This window comes from Schistocerca cancellata, chromosome 5 (assembly GCF_023864275.1).
Source record: "Schistocerca cancellata isolate TAMUIC-IGC-003103 chromosome 5, iqSchCanc2.1, whole genome shotgun sequence".
In the NCBI taxonomy this organism is placed as follows: Eukaryota; Metazoa; Arthropoda; class Insecta; order Orthoptera; family Acrididae; genus Schistocerca; species Schistocerca cancellata.
This window is the reverse complement of record NC_064630.1, coordinates 429,221,069-429,243,472: the sequence shown is the minus strand read 5'-3', so window position 1 is coordinate 429,243,472 and position 22,404 is coordinate 429,221,069. Positions and strand designations below refer to the sequence as shown.

The following is a 22,404-nucleotide window of genomic DNA, read 5'->3' as shown; positions in this document are numbered from 1 at the left end:
AAGTGTTATGATGAAATCAGTTGTAAAGTAACACTTGAACTTTGTAAATTAACATCTGATCCTAAAGAAGTTTTCAGTGTTACCAATTCTCTTAAAAAATAAATATTTTGAAGTGTTATGATGAAATCAGTTGTAAAGTAACACTTGAACTTTGTAATATATTGAGTTACTTGTGGAAGTAATCTTTTTCACAGCAGTACTTTTCAAGAGAAACTTAAATCTGCTGTTGTAACACACTCCAGACAAAAGGAGACAACATGCTAGTAACGAATTACCAGCCCATCTCATTTTTGAGAAATACGATTTTGTGTCCTCTGTTGTTTCTTATGTACATGAAAGATCTTCCACTTGCAGTTTCAGAATATGTAAATTTTGTACTTTTAGTATACAATACAAGTAAGTGGCAACAGGAAGGGCATCTGGCCACCCCTTTAAATTAACCATGCCAAATCCATTGTAACCATGCCAACCCTGCAAAACTGTGGGACAAAGGCACCAGCAAAAGGAGAAAGAAGAGTATATGATACAAGTATAGCGATAAAAAATAGTATCAGTCCCCGCACTGAAAAGGCAGCTAATGAAATGTTCCATAACATCAAAAGGTGGTTCAAGGCAAATAGATTGACATTGAATTTTTGCGAGAGTCAGTATGTACAATTATATGCTTCTCACAGGACTCCACAAGCTGTAAAAATAAGAGTCTCAAACAATGCAACACAATTAGTAGAAAGTGTTAAGTTAAACGAATTATTAATAGACCACACCCTGCATAAGAAAACTCACTGCCCAGAATTAATGAAACACTTCAGCTCAGGTACATTTTCAGTACGCATGATTGTTGCTATTTAAAAGTGGAGAAACTAGCTAATTCTTCATATTTCCACTCACGATTGAGTTACGGAATCATTTCTAAGAGAAATCAAATCACAGTAGATAGTATTTTTAGAATGCAGAAGCATGTTCTAAGAATTATATCTAGTATTAATTTGAGAATATCTTGCGGAGACCTCTTCAAAAAATTGGGTATTTTGGGAACTGCTTCACAATAATTATATTCATGACCATCCTTTGTCTGTACCAATATTTTTCTCTTCACAAAAAATAGTTCACAAACTAAAACAAGTTCCAATTACAATCTCTACAAAGACGTCAAGGCATTAACATTAGTATAGGAGATAGTCAGATACATAGGTACACAAGTATTGGACAACCTACCTGAGCATATTAAATGACATTTAGACAATGTAGTGGGGTTTAAAATTGAATTGATGAAGTTCCTATTATGCAAGTCTTCCTACTCTTAAATTACATTTTAGGTTAATGTATAATTATCACTGTTTTACAGAATGTATACTCATTTCACTGTATTGCATGTAAATGTACATCCTTGTCATCTTTCCTCATCCTAGAGGCCACTCTCCATGGGATATGTGGGGTACAACTATTGTAATGTAGTTCAATCCCATAAAAACTTTCAGTACTTTGCAAATAACAGGTTTTCTTTTTTGTTACAGCCTTGGTGCATCCTGACAATCAGCTACTTGGTTTCTTAGCATACAGTGCTGTAGATGCAATGCGTGCAATAGAATTGTCAAGGGGAGAGTTCCTCCTTGTGTTTCAAACATTAGGGGTGTATGTTGATGCACAAGGCAGAAAATCTCGTGATCGTGAAATCATGTATCCTGCCATTCCTACTGCTGTTAGTAAGTATTGTCTGAAGTGACATATTTTGTTTTTAATTGTAGGATTTCAAATAGCTGATGTAGTACATTTCAGTTTTTGCAGAAATGAGGAGAAATTAATTAATAGTGAACCAAATTAGTGTGATTATTCAATGCACTTGATGATTTTTGTTTGCACAAGTAACCCTTCTCTATAGTGTAATGTTTTTCATTTATTACTTATTGTTCTTATTATTTTCCTTAATTATTGCAGGTTATTGTGATGGACATCTCTTGGTGTATAGTGAAACTCATGTAGATGTTTTCAACTGTGCAACTGGAGAATGGGTACAAACAATAAATGTAAAGAAATCAAGACCACTAAATGTTACAGGAACCCTTAGTATTTGTGTTATAAATGACATGCCACACATAATCTACCTGAGTAATGTTCATCAACGTAAGTAACAGCCTGTGTTTTTTTTACAAATTAAAATGCGTATGGTTAGAAGAAGAAGAAGAAGAAGAAGAAGAAGAAGAAGAACGAGTAAGCAGTAGGCTTGTTTAAACATGTTGAAGATGGAGGTGTTATTTATCTGAAACGAAAATTCGCAAGTTTAAAAATAAAATACAACAGCCTAGTTAGATGCCAGTAGTAAGTTGCAAAGCAGTGGGAATAGTTGCGCACTCATCAGATGTATAAATTCAGCTGCTTTGAGTTTTACTATCATTCTGTTTCTTATCTACACATACATAGTCACTCCGCAAGTCACCATGTGGTGCATGGCAAAGGGTATCTTGTTTCACTGTTAGTCGTTTCACTCTCAAATGAAGCAAAGGAAAAATTACTATTTATATGCTATCATACAATTCTGATTTATCTTGTCTTCACAGTCCTTATGTGACATATATGTTGGTAGCAGTAGGATCATTCTGCAGTCTGCTTCAAGATGCTTAGTCATGCTTAGCTAAATGTGTGGGGTGTTAGCTACAAACATCTACTCAAAAAATATACAAAAGAAAATGGCAAAGAATTGCTTTTGTTATTAGTAGTACCTTGTAACAATATGTCACAAAAAAGCAGTGCCTTCTTTTTCTTTTTCTTATTTATTTTTTATTATTATTTTTTTATTTTATTTTATTTTTTTTAATGGAATTTGTATCTATAGCTTAATGTGAAAGAATTTCCCTCTCTTCTATGGGATCCATATGTCTACCATTTTCTGCTCTAAATAAAATAGTAGTACTATTCTCAATTTTTGTCTACTACATGCTTTTCATCTTTTACATGCATGTATCAAAAGCTCTCTGGAAACCTAGAGATACCGAATTAATTTTAAATCCCTTGTCAGTTGGAACACTTTGTCTGAGTAAGGAGCTAGTTGTGTTACAAGAGTGATGTTTTATAAATCTATGTTGACTGTGTGTCAATAGACCATTGTCTTCATAGTAATTCACAATGTTTGAAGTCCGCTCCCTGTAGCTGAGTGGTCAGCACAACAAAATGTCAATCCTAAGGGCCCGGATTCAATTCCCGGCTGGGTCGGAGATTTTCTCCGCTCGGGGACTGGGTGTTGTGTCTTCCTAATCATCATCATTTCATCCCCATCAACGCGAAAGTTGCCGAAGTGGCGTCAAATTGAAAGACTTGCACCCGGCGAACGGTCTACCCGACAGGAGGCCGTAGCCACACGACATTATTATTATATAATGTTTGAACACAATATATGTTCCAAAATCCCACTGCACATCAGTATTAATGATACAGATTGGTAATTTAGTGGATTACCCATATTGCCTTTCTTGAATATTGATGTGACCAGTGAAACTTTTCAGTCTTTGGATATGGATCTTTCGTCGAGCAAGCAGTTGTATATGATTGTTAAGTATGGAGCCGTTGCATCAACATACTCTGAAAGGAACCCAGTTGGTATACAGTCTGGACCAGAAGACTTAATTTTATTAAGTGATTTAAGTTCCTTCATTACTTTGAGGATATTGACTTCTAAGTTACTCATGTTGGCAATATTCTTAATTCGATTTCTGGAATATTTACTTTGCCTTCTTTGGTGAAGAAATTTTGGAAGGCTGTGTTCAGTAACTCTGCTTTGGCAGCACTCTCATCAATAGTATTTCCATTGCTATTATGCAGAGAAGGCATTGATTGTGTCTTGCTGCTAGCATACTTTAAATATGACCAGAATCTCTTTAGATTTTGTGCCAGGTTATGAGACAAAGTTTCGTTATGGGAACAGTGATAGGCATCTCTCATTGAAGTGAGCACTAAATTTCCAGAATCTGTAAAAGATCGTGAATCTTGGAGATTTTGCATTCGTTTAAATTTGTCATACTTTTTTCATTGTTTCTGCAACAGTGTCCTGATGTGCTTTGTATTCCAAGGAGGACCAACTCCATTGTTTGTTAATTTATTTGGTATAAATCTCTCAACTGCTGTCGATACTATTTCTTTGAATTCAAGCCACATCTGCACTTACATTGTTGATTTGGAAGGAGTGGAGATTGTCTCTCAGGAAGGCGTCAAGTGAATTTTTATCCGCTTTTTTGAATATGTATATTTTTTTTTTTTTTGTTTATTTTTGGTAGATTTTGGAGATACAATATTCAGTCTCGCTACGATAGCACTGTCTTTACTAATCCCTGTATCTGTATTGATGCTTGTTATTAGCTCAGGATTATTTGTTGCTAAGAGGTCAAGTGTGTTTTTGCAACCATTTACTATTCGAGTGGGCTCATGAACTAACTGCTTGAAATAATTTTCAGAGAATTCATTTAGCACAATTTCCGACAATGTTTTATGGGTACCTCCAGATTTAAACATGTATTTTTGCCGAAATATCGAGGTTAAATTGAACTCACTATGAACTACAATTGTATGAGTTGGTTACAAGTTTGAAGTTAGACCCAAGATTTGTCTGAACCTTTTGGTAATTGTATCATTTGACTTGGGAGATCAGAAGAAGGATCCAATTATTATTATATTCCAGTTGTTAAGAATGACCTCTACAAATACTAACTCACGTGAACTACGTACTTTAATTTCGCTACAAGATAAACTACTTCTAACAGCAACAAACATGCCACCGCCAACATCAGATGGTGTTATAACAAATTCATCTAATGCAGGGCTCACAGTGTTGTCAACTGGAAAACAGCGCTGTGATTTCAAGCTGTAAAGTAAATGTGAAATTTCCATGTTTCATGAATAATGCCTAAGTCTTCCTCCTAGTTTGTGGGTAATTGAATTGTGCTGCTGACAGTATCTCGGATGCATGCACAGTCAGTTGGTCTGTTCCAGCAGTGTTTTTAGTGTCTTATTGTGACACATCCATCATATGTGTGAGGCTCTAATTGCGGGGAACGCCAATAATCATGGCCTGGATTTTGTCATGTATGACTTGCATATGCGCACTGTGACTTTTACAGTGTTATGCTTGTGGTAGGAAAGGACATGTGCAATCTGTATTTTTGCAACGGAACAAACATAAGAATTTGGCCCACTCACAAAAACCCCATCCTCGTCGTCAGTTGTTGAATCATCCAGTCCTTGATGTCACAGCCAGAACTGTTCCCATTGCATTACAGGACAAAGTTGCTGCAGAACTTAAATAATTGCAAGATAACAGAGTTATTGCGGACATGAGTGCTCAGATCGGCTCCATATATGGACAGCAGTGGGTGGTTGTAGACCAGCACTCGCAGAACAGGTTGTAGTGATCCATATCAAGTGCTTACTTGTATTTTGTCTATAGCGAAGACTATTACTGTTTGCATCTCACTTGCGACACTGATGTAATGCCAAAGTTAAGTATTGTCAATCTGCTTTATAGAAAGAAAACTACTAATGTTATTTGCTTGAATTTTTGTATAGCATTCCGAGAATGCAGCATCCCCAAGGCACCCTATAAGCAGCGAGTGGGCGAGATCCAACAGATTTCATATGGCATTTCAGTTGTATAAAGGCGTTATGGTTGCTGTGGACTGTATGAAGTTAACAGCTTTCTTTCATAACAGCTTCAATAGATAGGGAATGTAGGTTGCCTTGGAGATAAATTTGTTGAAGTACATGACCTTACCCAGAAACTAACTCACGTCTTTCAAACTTTGAGAATTGGTAATTTGTCTATGGTGTTGAAGTGCTCTGCTGTTGGCACATGTCTTCATTTGCTTAATGTATCTGTAAAATCTTTAATCTAAAGTAGAAAAGCGGCATTTATCAAGCTGACACTGGAGACTGTTTGACTGGAATCAATGAAAGAACGCTTCTAGATTTCGCAAGTTTTGTTCCCACATAGCTCCTCTGATGTTAATGTTCTCTAAATAGTTAGCACACTGTGGTATCTTTTGGATGAACTGCTCTAAATGTTTTTGAAAAATAACTAATGCACTCGCAGCACAGAGCACTAATGGTTTGTACTTTTACATCCCTAATGATATGTTAACCACAAGTATCCATTGTGTTTATGGACCTACAGTCAATTGTAATTATGTGTCCGATAAATTGATTTTTGAAAAGTAATGGCCCCCAGCCAGAAGGTAAAATTCCTTCAATCACACTCACAATTTCAAGAGACCTTATTTTTTTTGGAGTAGTTTACATACTGTAAATTGATTGGTGTTCTTCATAACTTGGCCGGTAGCTCAAATTTCAGTCGCAGTCAGTTTTAGTGCTGTCATGTGTGCATGAAGAAAAAACCAAATAAATACGGAATAAAATTGTATGCTCTTTCTGTTTCGACAACTAGCTACTGTAATAAACGACTTAAAAGGCCTTGACAGCCAGAGACAATGGTCATGTGTGTGAGCTGCGTTTGCATTAATGTGTGTGTCTATGGTATCTGTCTGTGAAGAAGGCCTTCTGGCAGAAAGCTTACATGTTTAATAGTCTTTTCGTTGTGCCTCTCTGCGACTCAACATTTCTGCTATATGGTGAGCAGCAATCTATCCTTTTCATAATAAAGACATAAAAGGATTGCTTTATTTGTTCAAGACTCTGGAACTCACAAAAAAAAGTGGAACCATGTTCATCAGATAAGAAACTTCATGGCAACGATGTGGAAATTCAAACCTGGCATCTAGTGTTAATGCGTGAAACATAGAGCCCCTACCATGCTAGTAATGACTCAAGGGGCCACAACAGAAATAATGAAACCAGGTCTTATCATTGATTTTATCTTCTATAGAACTGGTGTTGACAGAACTGTTCAGATTTATAGCTGTTATCAGTAAGAGTGGGACCAAACTTTTTATACATCTATTTATTTGTCTGGCATTATCTGCTTTGTTTGTTATTAAGATGAGGAAGTATAAACATATTCCTTCTTGGCTTTATGTAGACAATTGGAAGAACTTAACTGAAGGAGAATATCCCTGCAACAATCATTTACAATTATTGGCATAACATTTTCTTGACAATGTTTCTATTACTATGAAAATGGCAGATGCAACCCAGTACTACAAAGCATGTTCATATTAAGAGAAGAGGAAGTGTGTAGGAGAGAAATCAGAAGAAACATTATCAGCCTCCATGTTCCACATTGTTTCCACCATTACTACACAAAAATAAACTATGTCTGAATAATAAAAGTTATTTTTAAATCTAAAGAATCTATTTTTGTAGTGCCCCCCTTCCCACGAGACAAAAGATCAGTATTTCAGATGAACGAAACACAACAAAGTACACTCTCTCTCTACAGCTTTCATCATTTCTTTTAATAACTTTGATAAAAAAACATATTTGTGTGTACTAAAATAAATATATTTTGTTTTTTATAATACACTATTTCTCACTTTTAAAAATGGTATCAAACAAGTTTTTACACCTTATTGAACAATGGAAAGTCCAGGATGGAATACTGTAAATATTATGAAAAGTTTAAATTAGTAATCACTATATAGTGCAGATGTTGAATCGCAGACAGGCACAATAAAAAGACTGCTAAACAAATAAGCCTTTGGTATAAAAGGCCTCTCCATTAGACAACCCGTGTGCGCACACACACACACACACACACACACACACACACACACATACACATACACACACACACTTATGCAAATGCAACTCTCACACACATGACCACTGTGTCTGGCTGCCGAGGCCAGCCAGAGACAGTGGTCGCGTGTGTTCTGTGTGTGTGTGTGTGTGTGTGTGTGTGTGTGTGTGCGTGTGTGTGTGTGTGTGTGTGTGTTTTGTCTACTTTAGAAGGAGGCCTTGTGGCCAAAAGCTTATTTTTTTAGCAGTCTTTTTTATGTGCCTTTCTACAACTCAACATCTTCTTATACCTTATCTTAATTTTATAATTTTCATTAATAGCAACTCAAAAATCATCACTGTTTCTGAGCTATATACTGTGCACCAACAGTGCAACAGTGAATATATTAAAACTAGTTTGTATCCTTCCAGTATTTGATGTAGACAGAAAAACCATTCAAATAAGAAATATAATTATAACTTACGAGGGTTGGAACTTTAATTGTGGCAACTATTTATTTACAGCTCATACAACATAGATATGTGTTTCAAAGTTTTACTGACCTTCAAAGTAGTCACCAGTATTGTGTATAATCCTGTGGAAGTCGCAGGGTACTCGTAGCAGTTCCAGTTGTGTTGACATTTGGGGCGATGAATGTGCCAGTTCTGAAGCGAGTGCCGTGAAGTGTTTCCTTCAGTTTAGAAATCGAGTTGAACTCACGAGTGCTTAAGTCAGAGCACCTAGCAGCCCCATCAGTCAGACAAATCAATAACAGCTTGCACTGTACGTGCTTGAGCATTGTCTTGCAAAATGATGGTCAGGTCCTGCAGAAAGAGTCATCACTTCTGTCTCTAAGCTGTTCATTTTTGGAACACAACCTACAACCAGCTTAGAGACAGAAGTGATGACACTTTCTGCAGGACCTGACCATAATTTTGGATGATAATGCTCAAGCACGTACAGTGCAAGCCGTTACTGATTTGTTTGACTGATGGGGCTGTTAAATGCTATACCACCTACTGCACTCCCCTGTCTTCAGCCCTCGTAAGTTCAACTCAGTTTTTAAACTGAAGGAAACATTTCACAGCATTCGCTTCAGAACTGCCAAAAATTCGTCGGGCAGTAGACCACGCCGCTTGAACTGTCAACACAACTGGCACTGCTAAGAGTATACGATGACTTCCACATGGCAGGCTACGGGTTATACACAATGTTTGTGACTACTTTGAAGGTCAGTAAAACTTTGAAACATGTATCTATTTTGTATGAGCTGTAAATAAATAGCTGCCACTATTAAAGTTCCAACCCTTAACCCACTCCCACCCCCTCTGTATTGATGCCTGTAAATCCTTCGACTTTCAGTACTTTGTGCTGGATTCTGGGCTAATTTCTGTACAGGTAAATATACAACCATAGTGTGTAAGACTGTCAGTAATTCTTGTGATGTAGGCATTATGTTTTACTTGCTTTCAAATAATTGCAGTAGGCATATTTTTTACCTCCACTCCTTGCCAATTTTTATGTCTTGCTGACTGTGTGTCATAATCCTAAATTATAATTCGTTTGATTGATATTTCAGGTGAGTTAATAAACGTTACTCAGTGTGATGCTTCTGGCCGCCCAGTTCCAAGACCAAGGCGTAGGTTTTCATTAAGAGAAGGTCACAGGGCTGCAAGAACGTAAGTTATTTACAAGCTGCATCATACATATTGTTTTAAGTGTAGGTTTCTTTATTAGCACAAACTATGGATTAAGTGATATGACATAGTAAGACTGAGCCTGTAGCTTATGAAAATGATGCTTCCACTGTAGCACAAATATGTGTCCACATTCTTGTTGTAACATGATTGTGCTAAGATATACTTACATTATATGAAGAATGTGACATGAAAATACAACATCGAACACTGAATAGACCTGCTCCAGAGAAATTTGGTTCCGGGATCTCTTTGCTATTTATACATACACTGTGTGATCAAAAGTATCCGGACACCTGGCTGAAAATGACTTAAAAGTTCATGGCGCCCTCCATCAGTAATGTGAGAATTCAATGTGGTATAGGCCCACCCTGGACCTTGATGACAGCTTCCACTCTTGCAGGCACATATTCAATCGAATGCTGGAAGGTTTCTTGGGGAATGGAAGCCCATTATTCACAGAGTGCAGGACTGAGGAGAGGTACCGATATCAGTCGGTGAGGCCTGGCATGAAGTTGGCATTCCATATCATCCCAAAGTTGTTATCTAGGATTCAGGTCAGGACTCTGTGCAGGCCTGTCCATTACAGGGATGTTATTGTCGTGTAACCATTCTGCCACAGGCCGTGCATTACAAACAGGTGCTCAATCTTGTTGAAAGATGCAGTTGCCACCCCCAAATTGCTCTTCAACTGTGGGAAGCAAGAAGGTGCTTAAAGCATCAATGTAGGCCTGTTCTGCGATAGTGCCAAACAAAAGAGCAAGAGGCGCAAGCTCCTTCCATAAAAAACACAACTACACCATAACACCACTGCCTCCGAATTTTACTGTTGCTACTACATACGCTGTCAGATGACATTCACCAGGCATTAGCTATTCCCATACCCTGCCATCGGAATACCACATTGTGTAACGTGGTTCATCACTCCACTGTTCAATCGTCCAATGTTTATGCTCCTTACACCAAGCAAGGCATTTGGCATTTACCAATGTGATGTGTGGCTCATGAGCAGCCGCTCAACTTTGAAATCTAAGTTTTCTCAACTCCCACCTAACTGTCATAGTACTTGCAGTGGATCTTGATGTAGTTTGGAATTCGTGTGTGATGGTTTGGATAGATGTCTGCCTATTACACATTACAACCCTCTTCAACTGTCGGCAGTCTCTGTCAGTCAACAGACAAGGTCAGCCTGTACTCTTTTGTGCTGTACAAGTCCCTTCATGTTTCCACTTCACTATAGCATCAGAAACAGTGGACCTAGGGATGTTTAGGAGTGTGGAAATCTTGCATACAGACATATGACACAGCTGACACCCAATCATCTAACCACGTTCGAAGTCCGTGAGTTCTGCGGAGCACCCCATTCTGCTCTCTCACAATGTATAATGACTATTGAGCTTGCTGATATGGAGGACCTTGCAATAGGTGGCAGCACATAGTGTATACCCATTGTGGTGCAAACATTTTTTAAAGAAAAAGCAGCACTGATTTCCAAAATGCACAATAGACAGAAATTATTAAAATTCTGAAATTTCATGACTATTACTTAATAGTCATATAGAAAATGTAAGTGATTACACCATAAAGCAGTAATTCCTAATTATTTGGAAAGTGTGGGCAATGATATATTCATACAGTAACATGAACTGATGCAATTTCAGATCTCTGGTCTCCATATCATCATTTATAAAAGCACATATGTATTTAAAAGAAAGCAGTTAGCAGTACAACTCCAAAGTCATTAATGTTCTTTGCTCCATAACATCCATCAAGAGCAAACCTTTTAGGTCTCAAAAAACAGTTGCAATGATTTCCATGTTGATTTTTAAAAACTTTTCCATCCTTTTTAAATTTAGATGATGTCACTGCATGGTTTACTGTTTAGTTTCACATTAATAGTCTCACAAATCACAGTAAATTTCAGGCATATTATGCTGTTTAACATTAAGAAATACAGTCAATGTCTTCAATACATCTGCAGCAAGTTTGTTTGTTTTTGAAGCCATTTTAAGTCTCTATAACTTGAGAGTTTAGTACAACAGTATGAGTAACTTTCGCTTCTTGCACATGGAGGATTTGAGCATGGTACTGTATAACTGCAAACCAGGAAAGAAATAATGTTTTGAACAAGATGTATATCTGATAAGTAATAGAGGCCAAGCATTGCATTTTTTTTTTTTTTTTTGCTTTTTTATTTTTTTTTATTTTTTAAAGGCATTAAATGTTACAATTTATGCTGCTTTATTGTAATCAATACATACATACATACATATATATATATATGTACAGCAACAGGAGAAATGGTTAACAATGTTCTTAGTATTACACTGGGGTGACAAAAAGTCATCAGATATCTCCTAATATTGTGTTGGGCCTCCTTTTTCTCAGCATAGTGCAGCAGCTCAAGATGGCATGGACTTAACAAGCCATTGGAAGTCCCCTGCAGAAATATTGTGCAGAGGGGGCCTCTATAGATGTCCATAATTGCCAAAGTGTTGCTAGTACAGGATTTTGTGCATGAACTGACCTCTCAAGTATGTCCCATAAGTATTCGATGGGGTTCATGTCGGGCAATCTGGGTGGCCAAATCATTCACTTGAATTGTCCCCAATGTTCTTCAAATCAGTCATGAACAGTTGAGGCCCAGTGACATGGCGCAGTGCCATCCATAAAAATTCCATCATTGTTTGATGGCAAATGGTCTCCAAGTAGCTGAACGTAACAATTTCCAGTCAATGATTCTTTCATTTGGACCAGAGAACCTAGTCCTTTCATATAAACACAGCCAGCACCATTATGAAACCACTACCAGCTTGCACAGGGCGTTGACAACTTGGGTCCATGGCTTTCTGGGGTCAGCACCACACTCAAGTCGTACTATCTATTCTTATCAACTGAAATCAGAACTCATCTGACCTGGCCATGGTTTCAAGTAGTGTAGGATCCAACTGATATGGTCACAATCTCAGGAGAGGCACTGCAGGCAATGTCATGCTTTTAGCAAAGGCATTCACTTTGGTTGTCTGCTACCATAGCCCATTAACGTCAAATTTTACTGCTCTGTCCTCGTGGATACATACATCATACCTCCCTCATTGATTTCTGTCGTTATTTCACACAGTGTTGCTTGTCTGTTAACAGTGATACCTCTATGCAAAAGACGTTGCTAATCATCTTTAAGTGAAGATCATCAGCCACTGCATAGTTCGTGGTGAGAGGTAATACTTGAAATTAGATATTCTTGGCACTCTTGACACTTTTGATCTCGGAATATTGAATTTCATAATGATTCCTGAAATGGCATGTCCCATTCATATAGCTTCAACTATCTTTCTGCCTTCAGAGAGTGTTTAGCTCCTATTGTGCAACCATAACCACAACAGAAATCTTTTTACATGAATCACCTGAGTACAAATGACAACTCCACCAATGCATTGCCCTTTTATACATGATATCACCCTCATTTGTATATGTAATGTTGCTATCCCATGACTTTTTGTCATCCCGGTGTATTACATGGTTTTCTGCAGATGGTTTCACTCTCAATTTCAATTTCAAAAAGACACAACATATTCCATTCTGCACATCTAGAAGTGAGGAAATAATAGCTAGAGTGTAAACGTCAAAAATTCTAGATGTTCATAGTAATGAGAATTTAAACTTATAAAAATATATTTTAAAAACTCCCAAAAGTTAATTCAGCCACATTTTCACTTTGAATTATGACAAATCTTGAGAGACAATTCAGTAAGTTGATGTACTTTGCGTATTTTTGTTCAGTAACATAATATCGGAATAAATTTCAGTGGTACCTCAACTCTTAAGAAAGAGATTGTTCTTTGTTCAGAAACATGCTGTAAAAATAGTATGTGGTGCTCACCCATTATCATCTTGCAGATCTGTTTAATGAGTTAGGCATTTTCGCTACTGTTTCACAGTACATTTATTTCCTCATGAAGTTTGTTGTAATTAATCCACTGCAGTTAAAATGAAACAGTGAGGTACATAATTACAATAGCAGAAGAGGAACAACATTCATTACTCCACTTTAAGGTTGTCTTTACCAGAAAGAGGGTGCACAATGATGCCACCAAAACTTTGCTCACTTATCCAGTGATATAAAATGTTTGACAGAAAGCAAAGTTAAATTAGGAAACAAATTGGAAGAGTTTCCTCTTTACAACTTCTTGTATTCTGTAGAACTTCTAATTTTGTGATATGTGAAGATGATAGCTATGAATTATTAACTCAAAACAGCACTTAAAAATTGTAGATGATCAGCATGCAACCATATTTACATATGAATGTGTAATGTGAATGTAAAAGGACTTATTCCACATCATTACTATTAAGCATACAAATGATCCACAGAACATCAAACTAACTACCTGTTTCATTACTTGTCAGGTGCAGTGAAAATAAAACATTCGGGAAGGATTAATGGCATGCAACACACTAATTCATCACCTTGCGCACTGTGTATGACAGGTGTTACATTTTTACTAATAATAAGTATATTAAAAGAATATAGAACAAAAAGGTAGTGGTAGAAGTAGAACTGTGAGGACATGTCGTGGGTCATGCTTGGATGCTCAGTCGGTAGAGAGCTTGTGCTAGAAAAGCAAAGGTCACAGATTAGAAAGCCGGTCTGCAGCACAGTTTTAATTTGTCAGTATGTTTCATATCAGTGCACTTTCCACTGAAGAGTGAAAATTCATTCTGAAGTACATTGAAGGTGTGTGTAGATGTAATTTGTTGTGGATGAGGAAAATTACAGCAGCATTATATTTATGATTGGTGTAAATTATTAAGGGGAAGGGGATATGAGAGAGAGAGAGAAACATTTTAGACTTCTATAACATTAAAATTTGTGTTTTTATGCACTCTAAGCGAAGGCAATGTTATGTCTTTGTTATAGGACAGACAGGCGCTCTAAAATGATATCAGCTCCAACAAACTTCAATCATATAAGTCACATGGGCCCGGGTGATGGAATTCAAATTCAGAGGTTGTTGGACCTACCTACAACGCTGGAAACTGCAGATCAGACTCTGGCAAGTCCACAGCAACTTCAGGGAAGTCAGCAGAGGGTAAGTTCACATGCACATATCTTTAAAATATTTGTTGTTTGATATGCACATTATTACTTATATCTTGAGAGATTTTGGTGTAGACTGAAAGGTCAGAAGATGTATCAAGGAAGAAAAACAAAGGAAAAAAGTACACCAACAGTAACGGAAGTGATGAGGAAACACGTTTCAGTGTTCAACACATCAAACATTAGGAACACCAAGAGGCATAATAATAAGATGAAGGAAAAGAAAATTGAGTCTGTAGATTGCAAGTAGACACTGCCCTTGTAGTCTCATTTGGTTCTGTGACTAAGGAGAGAGAGAGCCATTATGCTTTTCGATCCTAATAACAGCACTCGCTGTTAATCGTAAGCTTTTACAGGGAAGCACAGATTACACATAAGTAAAGTTGGGCAATAATGCACATAAATAAATAATTGATAAAACAAATAAAATAAAATTGAGGAAATAAATGGACCAGAAATTGAATAATGTAGCCAGCAATGGAAAAATGGAAAACTGTATTGACCGTAAAACTCACTCAAATACAATAATAGCCTTAAAAAAGGTAATTTAAGTCCTATTTGTTATATATCCTTCAGTCATGAGAAAAAACATCACTCTTGAGAGCAGTGTTGTTACGACACAGTCCACATGGCAGCTCCAGTTCTATCCCCATGAATTTTCTAAGTTTTCAAACAATGCAGCTGCTTTGCCACTCAGAAAACTAAGTCCAGCTCCACCAACTGTCAACCATCAACTCCCATGGCTCTCCCTCATGCAGGTGCCAGCAGTAAAAGACCACAAAATGCTCTAACACCACCTTTGGAACCAAACAACACTAATCAAATTCATGGCTTGTTGCAGAATTATTTTTAGAATCATCATCATCAACAAGTACATGTTTCATTAGCTCACAACATAAAGAATAAGCATCTTCTAATGCTGCTTACTCTCCCACCTTCCAAATCATTTTAACATGAATCTTATAGCAGTTATGAATAAATGCACTGTGGTAAGATGGATGAAACACAAAGAAATATATGCATTTAAATGACCGCATTGTGTAAAAAAGGTACAGGAACGTCTATTTGTCCATCTGTTTTACTCATTTCATATTTATCACACCACTAGAATTAAATTGTTACTGATTTACTTACTGACCTGACCAACATAATAAGACATCATTTGTCACATAAATGTTATTTAGAACTGATATTAATTGTATTTCAGGAAAAATTATAGGTGCAAAAAGGTCACATGCTGATTTCATGCTATGAGTTTCTGTGGCTTGCATTGTGTTGTCGTTGATTTGGCCGAAACATATTAACTAAAGTCATTGTTGCTCTAGTTTCATTTGAGTTTCAGGTTAACCAACTTATTATTTACTGTATATAAGGGCTGTAATTTGACACATTGATGAAGATTGTTGCTGCATTGCTTTGCCAATATTTTAATTTAACTGTCTGGTAAATTGTAGTTCATAAACTGCCATTTTATTTGTGACCTACAGTTCATACAATGAAGTGCACTGTTGATATGAACTCGTGACTTGAAGACATGCAATTTGATACCTTCATATTCTTTGAGACTCCATTAGATTGAATTTTGGTATTTCTCTTGTACTTCCAAGTAACAGCATTGTCCCCCTTTTTTTTTTCAGAGATCAAAAGATTGATAGTGTTAACGGGGGGGAAAACGACTTTCAAAGAGAGAAATGCTCTGGAAAACCCAGACAAAGGTTTCACAGTGTGTATTGATGTAGAGGATGTGTGCAAATTCTTGCCCTGATTATAACAATTTATTACAGAATAACAGTTTGACATAATAATTTACATTTGATGCCGTTACATAGGTAGTGTTTACTAGGTGGGTGTTCCCCCCCCCCCCCCTCCCCACCCCACCCCACCCCCCCACCCTCACTTATTAAACCTCACGACAGGTGTTTCGTAACGTGTTCTGTCACAGTAACCTCAGGAGCTTGTATCCTGGCCTTCAGTTCATCATCGCCAGCAACTGGTGTGACGAAGACTGTCCTTGATATAGCCCCAGAAAAAAAAGGCCAAGGGGCATAATGTCTGGAGAGCGAGGTGGCCAGGGTGTTGGACCGTTCCTTCCAATCCACTGATCCAGAAATGTTTCACCCAGGAAATCCTGCACTATCAAAGCCCACTGGGGGAGGGGGAGTGCTCCATCTTGCTGGAAAAGTATCCATGGTTGATTTTCTTCTAACTGCGGGGCAATGAACTGTTGCAAAACATCTAAGTAAATCTTAGTGGTAATGGATTTTCCCACGAAGAAAAATGGCCCAAAGACCTTGTTATGCATGAGGCCGCACCAAACATTCGCTTTTTCTCTGTCTCGCTGTAACTTTACAGTAGCATGTGGAGACTCTGAACCCCATATACAGACATTAACTCTATTTACCATTTCACTGACATGAAAGGTTGATTTATCGGTAAAGCATATGCAATTTAAGTAATCATTAGCGCTATCAATCCTGTTGAGAATTTCAGCTCCAAATTCAGCCAGAAAATCATTTGGTTGCAAGGCCTACACAATTTGTATTTTTTAAGCATGCAACCCAAGCCTTTTATGAAGAATCTGCACCACACTTGCCTGCGGTATTTGAAGTTCACGTGATGCTTGATGAGTTGATTTAGATGGACTCTGTTGAAACGATTGCCGAACATGTTCAACAGTTGCATCACTCACACAAGGCCTGCCACTTCGAGGGTGATCTTCAACGCTGCCTGTTTTGCTAAACTTTGCATACCATCGCTCTATTGATTTAACATCAGGAGGGCTGTGTCCATAAGAAGCCCGAAATTTACACTGAACACTGATGGACGATTTCGTTTCATGAAACCAAAGCACGCATTGCACTTTCTCCTGCTTCGACACCATTTCGCCAGGAACTAACGTGACCTAACAGACCGTGTTGGTGTTGTGGAGCACTAGCGCCATCTGTTGGTCACAACAACTAGTAACACTAACATATGTAACGGCATCAAATGTAACTTATTATGTCAAACAGTTATTCTGTTATTTTTATAATCATGGCAAGACTTTGTTTTCACCTTGTATAATAGTGTGCGTAAGTCTTATTCCTAATACCTATCTCAAATATCCAGTGAAAAGCAACTGCTGATATCGCTCTGCCTTCTGATTCCGCTTATCTGCTGGCAAGTTGAATGGCACTAGCAGTTGATGCTGTAATTTACCGTCTAGTAAGGTCATCCGAAGACCAGTATCAGTTGCAAAGCGATTTAGAAAAGATTGCTGTATGGTGTGGCAGGTGGCAGTTGACGCTAAATAACAAAAAGTGTGAGGTGATCCACATGAGTTCCAAAAGAAATCCATTGGAATTTGATTACTTGATAAATAGTACAATTCTCAAGGCTGTCACTTCAACTAAGTACCTGGGTGTAAAAATTACGCACAACTTCAGTTGGAAAGACCACATATATAATATTGTGGGGAAGGCGAGCCAGAGATTGCGATTCATTGGCAGGACACTTAGAAGATGCAACAAGTCCACTAAAGAGACAGCTTACGCTACACTCGTTCGTCCTCTGTTAGAATATTGCTGCGCGGTGTGGGATCCTTACCAGGTCGGATTGACAGAGGACATCGAAAGTGTGCAAAAAAGAGCAGCTTGTTTTGTATTATCACGTAATAGGGGGGAGAGTGTGGCATATATGATATGCGAGTTGGGATGGAAGTCATTAAAGCAAAGACGTTTTTCGTCGCGGCAAGATCTATTTACGAAATTTCAGTCACCAACTTTCTCTTCCGAATGCGAAAATATTTTGTTGAGCCCAACCTACATAGGTAGGAAGGATCATCAAAATAAAATAAGAGAAATCAGAGCTCGAACAGAAAGGTTTAGGTGTTCATTTTTCCCGCGCACTGTTCGGGAGTGGAATGGTAGGGAGATAGTATGATTGTGGTTCGCTGAACCCTCTGCCAAGCACTTAAATGTGAATTTCTGAGTAATCATGTAGATGTAGATGAAACATTGTGTGATAGCCTTCCTGTGGGTTGATTTTTGTGTTTTTCTTATATTTTATAATGTGGATAATGGAGCTACCCATACCATAAATGTTATGTCTTCTTAATAAACATCCAAATTTTAATAACATCTCAATATTTACAATTTAAAAAAGCACAGTCATAACAACTACTGTTTTCTACAAAAGAAGACTATATTAAATGTTTGTTTAGCTCTTTTTGTTTGTTATGCCTGTCTGTTTCTCCAATTCATAGAGAGTCTCAACCATATTTTCACACCCTTCAATGGAAGAAAAATATCTTTGTAGTACCTCCACTACTGCAGTTGCCTGAACACTGGTGGGCACTGATACACACTCTTTTTCTCCTGCTTCATCTTCTTTTTCTCCCTAACTGAGAGAGGAATTATATGAAAATTTTTCTGCAGCGAATTTCTCCATGGTTATTTCCTCTGTGATTACAACGTTGCCTACAAGCAGAAATTTATTTTAAGAAGTGCTCTATGGCTGCAGTGTTTCCCATATGGCAGGAAGCAACTGTCCTCCTCATTCTGGCAGTTGACACCTCGTATCCGTAAGTGCACAGGTTGTGGCATATTATGATACCTCCAAACCATAAACCAAGCTTCAGTTAAAATTTATGGTACTTGAGCTTCGTTTGTAATATATATACTGTGTTTACACACTAAGAAGAAAGTTGTGCTTTGTTAAAATAGGTCTTAAAATGAATTTAGGTCTCTAACAATATTTTACAGTACCTTTAGTATTGTTTTGTTTATGTTCAAGTTGGTAACAATAAAAAAAATAATATTTGATTAAATAAGTTCAAACTATACATTTTAAAGAGAGCACTGTTACAGCGTCTGCACAAGAATCAAAAGATTCCTTTTACTTGATATTCTCAAGTTGAGTTGCCACATGGTGCAAATGATGAGAAATGCAAAATTTCAGAATTGTAAAATCAAGGTTTTCAGTACATGGTGAACGTACAGTATTTGACAGGATTGGGAAAAAATGCTTAAATGGTGGGTAAACGTAAAATACAGAAATGTAAAGGTGGGGTAATACTGTATATTCAGTAACTGGTAGTGTCACTTGGGCATACGCATGCAAGTCTCCCTGAGCTCTGGATTTGCCGTTTCACTTTCTGTTACATAATGCTTTTATGTGGTGCGCTAAGCTCACCATACTGGGCCATCTCTGCCTTCTGATTTGCCCATTTCAGCTAAGATCAAACCAAGAAGAAACTAAAACGATGAAATTCAGCGAGCATTAAGGCGGAAAGAAAGACTTCATTACTGATCAAATCTTTTAAGTACTTAGAATTTCTTGACTGATAATGAAGCTGTGTCTAGGAAATTAGAAGTAGAACATTACACGTAAAAGAGTTTTTGAAAATGTGAAAGTTTTTTTCACAGCAATGGGAATTTCAGTAGAATTAAGATAGAGGAATTGCAAATATTTTGTCTGAATTGTAACAATGACCATGATGGCACCGAAACAGAGGACGACCGAAGAAAGGCAGAAATACTGAATTCAGTGTTCCGAAACTGTTTCACTGCGGAAAATCGTAACACGGTCCCGACCTCAGCCGTCGCACGGACGCCAAAATGGAAAATATTGAAATAAACGATATCGGAATTGAAAAACAACTGCTATCATTTAGTAGCGGAAAAGCATCCGGACCAGACGAGATACCCTTAAGATTCTACAGTGATTATGCTAAAGAACTTGCCTCCTTTCTATCAGCAATTTATCGTAGATCGCTGGAAGAACGTAAAGTACCTAGCGACTGGAAGGAAGCGCAGGTCGTTCCCATTTTCAAGAAGGGTCATAAATCAGATGCGAATAATTATAGGCCTATTTCGCTTACGTCAATCTGTTGTAGAATAATGGAACATGTTTTGTGTTCTCGTATTATGACGTTCTTAGATAATACAAATCTCCTTCATCATAACCAACATGGATTCCGCAAACAGAGATCATGTGAAACTCAGCTCGCCCTATTTGCCCAAGAAATTCACAGTGCCGTAGACACTGGCGAGCAGATTGATGCCGTATTCCTGGACTTCAGGAAGGCATTTGATACGGTTCCGCACTTACGTTTAGTGAAAAAAATATGAGCTTACGGAATATCGGACCAGGTTTGTGATTGGATTCAGGATTTCCTAGAAGAAAGAACACAACATGTCATTCTTAACGGTTCAAAATCTGCAGATGTAGAGGTAATTTCGGGAGTACCGCAAGGAAGCGTGATAGGACCTTTATTGTTTACAATATACATAAATGACTTAGTTGACAACATCGGTAGCTCCGTGAGGCTATTTGCAGATGACACGGTTGTCTACAAGAAAGTAGCAACAATCAGAAGACTCGTACGTACTCCAGGAAGACCTGCAGAGGATTAATGCATGGTGCGACAGCTGGCAGCTTTCCCTAAACGTAGATAAATGTAATATAATGCGCATACATAGGGGCAGAAATCCATTCCAGTACGATTATGCCATAGGTGGTAAATCATTGGAAGCGGTAACGACCGTAAAATACTTAGGAGTTACTATCCGGAGCGATCTGAAGTGGAATGATCACATAAAACAAATAGTGGGAAAAGCAGGCGCCAGGTTGAGATTCATAGGAAGAATTCTAAGAAAATGTGACTCATCGACGAAAGAAGTAGCTTACAAAACGCTTGTTCTTCCGATTCTTGAGTATTGCTCATCAGTATGGGACCCTTACCAGGTTGGATTAATAGAAGAGATAGACATGATCCAGCGAAAAGCAGCGCGATTCGTCATGGGGACATTTAGTCAGCGCGAGAGCGTTACGGAGATGCTGAACAAGCTCCAGTGGCAGACACTTCAAGAAAGGCGTTACGCAATACGGAGAGGTTTATTATCGAAATTACGAGAGAGCACATTCCGGGAAGAGATGGGCAACATATTACTACCGCCCACATATATCTCGCGTAATGATCACAACGAAAAGATTCGAGAAATTAGAGCAAATACGGAGACTTACAAGCAGTCGTTCTTCCCACGCACAATTCGTGAATGGAACAGGGAAGGGGGGATCAGATAGTGGTACAATAAGTACCCTCCGCCACACACCGTAAGGTGGCTCGCGGAGTATAGATGTAGATGTAGAATGTATGGCAGAAATCAGGTAGTCAAAGGGAAAGAGGAAAAATACTTAGATAGTTTTTGAATGTGATTGTGGAGAAAATTGCTAAATCTGAAATAGACAAAATGAGAAGTGAAGAAGTACTTTGAAGAACAGAAGAGGAAAAAACTTGTATAAATGATTAAAAAAAATCTGAGTTGAAAGAAAAATTACAAAAAAGAGAGGAAGGGGGAGAAGACGAAGGAGGAGACATGAAATTCTAGATAGCATTAAAAATCGGTGAAGTAACAAGCAGATTAAGGGAAACGCACAGTACAGGAAAATGGAGAGCATCTAGTCAGTGTATGATATAAGGAAGCATACCAATACTTTTATTACTGGAAGTGGTAGTTATTGCTAGTAATTAGGTGGTTCAGTTCATTGCAAAACATGAAATGTCAAGATGCCAGTTGCAGTTCTTGTGCTTTGTAACACGACTTGAATTGCATAAATCCCAAGAAAATTCAAATTTTTTATGTGTAAATTTGAATTTGATTTAAATTTCACTGAGTATGAAAATCAAACAATGGAAATGCCAAGCAGGAATATCAACAATGTAGGAAGAGATAGATTGCTACTTACCTTAAAAAGGACACATGAAGTTACAGACAGGCACAATTAACAGACACTTAAGTAAAGCTTACGGCCTCAGGCTTCATCGGCAAAAGAGAAACACACACTATTCATACACACAGCCAACCACCCCTCATGCACACATCATTGAGTATACAAGCAGAGTAGTGTGCATTAGTCCTAAAAAGATGTCTCAGACTGTTAGAGATGACAGGAGATGGAAGTGTAATGTAATT

At 37.8% G+C, this 22,404-nt stretch overlaps 1 protein-coding gene across 1 annotated transcript in view; it reads left to right on the top strand.

Moving 5' to 3' along the window:
• The window catches only part of LOC126189006 (serine/threonine-protein kinase Genghis Khan), a 372,927-nt gene that overhangs the window by 313,271 nt on the left and 37,252 nt on the right, over nucleotides 1-22,404 (top strand). Inside the window, exons 26-29 of the mRNA XM_049930817.1 lie at nucleotides 1,515-1,703; nucleotides 1,936-2,121; nucleotides 9,234-9,333; nucleotides 14,270-14,441. Coding sequence (XP_049786774.1) covers nucleotides 1,515-1,703; nucleotides 1,936-2,121; nucleotides 9,234-9,333; nucleotides 14,270-14,441 — 647 coding nt within the window. The remainder of the gene's footprint in view (nucleotides 1-1,514; nucleotides 1,704-1,935; nucleotides 2,122-9,233; nucleotides 9,334-14,269; nucleotides 14,442-22,404) is intronic.